Raw genomic sequence first — 6,326 nt, 5'->3', positions numbered from 1 at the left:
CTTCCCGTCCGGATGGCAACTCCAGCCAGCGCCGCTGCTGGCCCCACGGTGGGCGCTAATTGTCGTGGTGCGGTCACGGCAGATGCCATGGGATGGCTTATCTTGGGGCCGATGGACAAAGGAGGAACCAGAGGAGGGAGGACATGAAGGTAAACACACACGAATACACAAGCACACACAGATTTACCCAGGTTCGGAGCCCTCTTGCCGAGGTAAGACTCCTACTCCTGCTTTGTTGTATTAGCCGAGATAACAAGCTCTACAATGGCACTCCTTGAGCTGTATTATTGAGGAAGAAGAAGAAGAAGGAGAAAGAGAAAACCCTAGATGCTTAAGTGATCGCCCCCCTCTTCTGGAGGGGTAGTGCTCTATTTATGGACCGCCCATGTCACACTGACATGCGGGCCGAAACCTAACGTTATCTTCTTTCGGACCCGCCGGGCACGCGCCTTGGTTCCCTCCGGGTGGCGCCGCAGGGGACAAAACAACTTCACGTTTCCCTGGCGCCCTGCAACAAGTACAGCAGTCATCTGCCAGCTTCCGTCAGAGATTCTCTTTCGGTGCTTCTCTGCGCAATCGCCTGGCACCGCAACGTAAGCGGCAACTGCTTTTTCGTGATAAAGATAGCACTGTTTTACTTTGCGCCACGCGATGAGGATAAGACCGTTGAAACATCTTGACGCCAGCCGAGATCAAAATATTCGTCTTTATCCTGCAATCTTATAAGACAAGATAGTCATGCAGACATACACTTGGTATGCCGGCTTAGTATTAGTTTGGCTTAACGATGCCAGCATACATGACTTTGCCAACTTTGCCTTCGTCTTCTCGGCTAAAGCGTGTCGTCATAACTCTACCCGGGGTCATCCCCCCAACAACTGCTGAGAAGAAAAGCTCACAACAAGGAAATATGAATTAACACCTCAGATGATCAAAATACATGCACACCTCTATATTTCTAAACATGTTTTCATATGAAGACTAGTGATATGCTGTTACTGGGCAGCATCACTTGATATAATGGCCTGGGCATACAGATCATAGAGTATCAGAACATGCATTAAGCATGGAAAGACAACATGAAACCTCAGATCAGCAACCAGGAAGTAAATGGCAGATTGATGCCTCACATCCATCCATACAATCTTTAAACATCTCTGGAAAGCGGAGGATCACAACGTGGATAGTGATGATGTACAAAAAGATGCCAAAATCTGTCCAAAGTCAACTAAATTTCATTGCTCCAAGGCAAGCTGCTTGTGCCTGTCCAGGTCATGGAGGTAAGTTGACCGGGTGTAATCTTCTGAATCACAGGAGTCAAACATAAGGGGCTTTGTGGGTTTAGGTTTCCCCATCAGTTCAAGTGACTCTCTGTCACCCTTCAAGAAACAGACCACCTGCAACCAAGACATTCCTTCATCAATTTAAATCCTTATTTTTCCACTTGAGCGACAGAGCCGTCGAAGTCACTCACCGATTTCATACTAGGCCGCAAGTTTGAGCTGTGGTGGATGCACATGGATGCCACTGCTAGGGTGAGTGCCATCTCTTCTCTGTCATATCCAACATCAAGAGAAGGATCCACTAGTTCTTTCATGTTGTTCGAGTCGAGCAGTGGTTTTGCCTTTGAGATGATAAAGAACAATTTGTGAATTCAAAGGGTTCCAGAAATACGTATGTATAGCATGCTTTTATGATCAACAATAATATTGAGCGAGCTGATTGAATCTATGTATCATGAAGTATATATTAGAGCAATCTGCTATATTTACCCATATCACTAGGCTTTGTCTGGAAGAGTCCACCGCTTTCCGCCCTGTCACTAGTTCAAGAAGCAAAACTCCATATGCAAACACATCGGTCTTCTCATTTATGATCCCATGCATGAAGTACTCTGGAGCCATATACCTGTAAAGGTGTAAAAATCATAGTTGAAATAAGAGTTAGACATTGTTTTGGTATACTGAGTAGTATGAAATCATCATGAATCACTGTTTTCGTCAGGAACATATCAAACTCACCCAAATGTGCCTTCAATAGGGAACACAACATGATGGGTCCATTTGTCAGGAAGCCATTTTGCGAGGCCAAAATCTGAGATCTGGTTGAGAAGGAAGCAAAGATGTTGGAGTTTACATCCTTGGCAGAATGGGCGGTACTGACTAGTTTAAAGTGACTAAAAGTAGAATACATACCTGAGGTTGATACTCTTCAGTTAAAAGAATATTTGAAGCCTTGATGTCTCTGTGAATTATGTGCCGATGACACCCTTCATGTAGATAATGGAGCCCTTCAGCGATTCCAAGTGCAATATTGAACCTGGCATTCCACTTGAGGGCTCCCTTGGCACCTGATCAGCTAAATTCTATGTTAGCACTAGACTAACAGCACCTCAAGTACACCTTATTTCTATAATTGCCTTTTGTTTTGAAACGAACCTTATTTATATTGTCTTTATTTAGAAAAAAATGATGATTCAGACCATGCTGAGGTTATATGCGATTCTGAGGCAACTGAAAACAATACTACGGAAGTGATGACACAGAATTTACACATAGCTCGCAGAAATGCAAATTATGACCCTTCATGATATTATTATGCAGTCAATGGACAACCACATCCAAGATGCTGTTTGAATGGTTATGTTGTACTGACAACGTCAAGAGATTTTATGTATTCCTCTCTCTTTTGGACAAATGTGGTAAACTATGCCGCTGCAACACCTCAACTATTTCATTCATTGCCTAACAAGTTGTTGTTTGAGGACTATACCGTGGAGAACAGAAGCCAAGCTTCCATGAGGTGAGAACTGAAGAACCAAGTGCAAGCCCCCTTCCACACTGAACCCCAAGAGCTGAGCCGCATTTGGGTGGTTAACATGTGCTATTATTCCAAGCTCGGATAGAAAATCACTAATCCTGTCTTCTTTGTTACCGCCTTTTGTTAACCTCTTCACCGCCACAAACTGTCCATCAGCAAGCTGTCCTTTGTACACCTCAGCATGCCCTCCCTTCCCGATCAAGTTTTCTAGTGATATCAGGTATTCAGGAGTCAATACAAAATATTAAGAGGCAATGCAGAAACAGAAAACTAACTCAAGTGAGGAACAATATGTGTGTTGCAGGACATTTGGAAGTAAAACAAAACTTAAGGGATTAGATTTCCATGTTTTTATTGTCATGATATTGAAGGTACTGAGATGTAGAAGTCCAGTCCAGACATGCTAAAGAAACTAGCATATAGTAATAAAATAGCAGGTCATAGCAATTGAGATTCCAGCTGGTAAGCAGTAACAACCATCATTAACCTAAACAACAGTTCATGATTAGGACCTCAAACCTTCTTTCCTTAGTGAAACCATACCAATCCAATTATAATCCAAAACTTTATGTCAAAGCTACATCCCACAAGTTATGCAATGATAGTAACAGTCTAATTAAGTCACGGAATTTCAGTAGCATAGAAGTTGGTGTGCATGTTACCTGAACTAAATTTGTCAGTTGCAGCACAAAGCTCATCATAGTCAAAGCTTCTCCATGATGGCCTCCACTTCTCAATCTCAGGAAAGATCTCTGGCGCTATGGCGCTGCAGTCCATCTGGTTCTTACCACTGCGGATTCTCTCCAGGTACCTTTTAAGCCCTGTGCTCTTAGATCTCTGAGGGAAAGTCACTGCTCTCGCCATCCACTTCTTTCTCCTCACTATTAGTCCAGTGATCAGATTCCTCCACTGCACATTGCGGCTGGACTCTGCTGACTGCTCAACGGTGGAGCTCTCGTCTGAGTCCACACTGCCGGATAACGAGATGTCGAGCACAGCACGGGGAGAGCTCCTATCTACGCAGTCGCTGCTCTCATCATTGCTGTCCTTGGAGTTGATTTCAGGCACCCCTGTGCTACCTCCATCAGAATCAGCACACTGGCTGCTGGTATCACTGATGTGCCTGTAACTAGGATCTTCACTCGGTACAGCGGTGTCAATTATCGAACCGCTGTTATCACAATTTTCATCAGCCGGTTTGCTGGAGCCCCTCCTGCTCTCTTCTTGCTTCACTCCTTGCACTAAGCAGGCAAAAACGAGATTTACACAATAGAATGGGCTGCCATAACTTTGTTAGGCTACAAAACTGAAGAGCTAGTCATGGACAAATCAACCACCTATTATCAAGAACAAGACAAAGCGTGACACGGATCACCCCAAGGAACACATCATTATCACATACAAACTCTATTCTATTCCACCATGATTCTGGTCTGCCATGAAAGGCACATGCTGCCTGTTGAGACATTCTCATGCATAGATATGCATTCCCCCAACAAATTGACGTCTGCACCACCCCTGCACCCTTCCAAAATATGAAGTGGGTGCAGATAAACAAATATAAATGTCCACTTCGGAGATTCTGGTAAAGGGAGGACATTTTGGAGGAATTTGACAACCTATCAGTCTTTTATATGGAAAGGTATATAAGACAGCTCAACCTAAAATATTTAACAGTTACAAATAAGGCCAGAATCCCAAAACTGACATCAATTATCTCTCTTTAAAAAGACAAATACTCCAGGATCAATTTTGCATAGTACTAGTCTTTTCTATGGAGAGAGATATAAAAGACTATTAAACATTTACAAACAAGGCCACATCCAAAACTGACATCAATTATCTCTCTTCAAAAAGACTCAGACATGCTCCGGGATCAACTTTGAATAGTATACTGGTACTATTCAAAGCTGTGACATACGCTTCCTTAGAACACGTGTGGTGGCAGTGGCTCAAACTAAAGTCCAGGACAAAAATGAGAAGAAAAAATAGCTCCAAAATAGAGTGCCAAAAAAGAGAGATTTTTTTAATTTGCACAGTGGAGCACAATGGCCAAAGGGGGAAACAAAAGATCCAGCATAGAAACAAATCACTCAGAGGTAGAAATGAGGAAAGCAATCAGTAACCGCGGCTAACCTTCCTCATCAGGGCCAAGAAGAATCTTCACCCTCCGCTGCTGATCTTCGCCTGCCTCTGCAGATTCAAGCAAGAAATACTCCTTCAGTTTCATCGCCAACAATTTTTCTTCAGATTAATGGACGCCAAGAACGGAGAAGGGGGGCAACAACAACAACAAAAAAGGGCGATTTTTTGTGTGCTCTGAGCACCAGAACGAATCTGGCGGGGGGAGAAGAAAGGAAGAAGAACGGAAGAATACCTTCCTTGGAGGCCATTATATCCGCCTGTCCGTCCGCCAAAAACTTCGCTTTCCAAGGGGGGGCGATGGGCTTTGACGGGAGACCTCACCAAGGACAGCTTCTTCTACCTATGCTTTCTTGCATTGAAGACCAAAGAGACTGTCGGATGAACCAGAAATGAGGAAGATAGTAGATGCGATGCAAGGTACTACTAGGGTCTCAGCAGCAGCAGCCGTCCTTGCAGCTCTGCGCGGCGCCCAAGAAAATGGAGGATGGAGGCAACCGAAAATAAATATGAGAGAGAAGGAGAAAGGGTGGCTGGCGGGTTCTTTTGAAACTTGGGAGTGTTTCTCTCTCCCTCTCTGCTGGCAGATATTCCTCTCTTCTCTCAAAAGAAGAGAACAATGTAGAAGGAAGTCTATGGAGAGAGGGAGAGTGTGGGGAGAGAGAGGGACAGGGCAATGAGCAATGAGTATGGTGCAATGCAACTTTATGTAATGACCTCCTTGGACTTGTAGGGGGCCCACACACCAGATACAAACACCGCCCAAGCCAAGACCAGCAAGAGAGAAAGAAAAAAAAATGTGTACACAAAGAAAAAAAACTCTGTAATGGAATGGTTCTCATGGTCTCATCACTGGGTGATGCAAAGAGAGGAGATACCAGAGTTGGTGGTGTGGGGAAAACTGGATTATTTTTATATTTTGATCAGTTTCTGTGTGTCTTGTCTCTACCTTGCATATCAGTAAATCTTTGGTGCATGGATTAGATGTTGCTGTTAGAGTGTTAGGGACAGTGGAGGGGGGCAATTAAGTTGATTTTGTGGTTGCCTTTGTGCAATTAGGCGTAAACAAACAATAAACTTCTTTGACCATGTTGGATCTACTCCAGTAAGGTTGGCAGTAAGGTTGGCAGTTGGAAGGCGACATCTTTCCTATGGAGTAGTCCTTCCAACCACAGCACTTAATATTTTTTTTCTTCTGGTTCCATTCTACTCCTAGTGGATAAGTACTGTGAGGTTTTGGTGCTGGGGCACTTCCATTTTGCCTGGTAGGAGGCTAGGAGCAGTACCGGGAGGAGGAGTAGGCGTTGGGGGAAAGAATACATGCATTGAAATGAAGAATGCGAAATTTGAGTAGCCTGATTTGG

The 6,326-nt window shown here is 44.0% G+C and overlaps 1 protein-coding gene across 2 annotated transcripts; it reads right to left on the bottom strand.

The window, feature by feature from the left end:
* Positions 1–895: 895 nt before the first annotated feature.
* On the bottom strand, positions 896–5,636 carry LOC100846182 (receptor-like cytosolic serine/threonine-protein kinase RBK1). 2 transcript variants are annotated; one of them, XM_003563302.4, is made up of 9 exons: positions 5,198–5,636; positions 4,957–5,013; positions 3,483–4,061; positions 2,773–3,027; positions 2,196–2,350; positions 2,022–2,101; positions 1,773–1,908; positions 1,475–1,624; positions 896–1,397 (listed from the first exon to the last, which is right to left on the bottom strand). In XM_003563302.4, exons 1-9 carry the CDS (start codon positions 5,211–5,213, stop codon positions 1,236–1,238), a joined length of 1,590 nt encoding a protein of 529 aa, XP_003563350.1. In that variant the 5' UTR covers positions 5,214–5,636; the 3' UTR covers positions 896–1,235. The 2 variants fall into 2 exon arrangements, with proteins under 2 accessions (XP_003563350.1, XP_010240347.1); XM_010242045.3 differs by lacking the exon at positions 5,198–5,636 and having other exon boundaries at positions 4,957–5,183.
* Positions 5,637–6,326: the final 690 nt, after the last annotated feature.

This window comes from Brachypodium distachyon, chromosome 1 (genome assembly GCF_000005505.3).
Source record: "Brachypodium distachyon strain Bd21 chromosome 1, Brachypodium_distachyon_v3.0, whole genome shotgun sequence".
Taxonomy (NCBI): domain Eukaryota; kingdom Viridiplantae; phylum Streptophyta; class Magnoliopsida; order Poales; family Poaceae; genus Brachypodium; species Brachypodium distachyon.
This window is presented reverse-complemented; position numbering and strand designations above follow the sequence as displayed.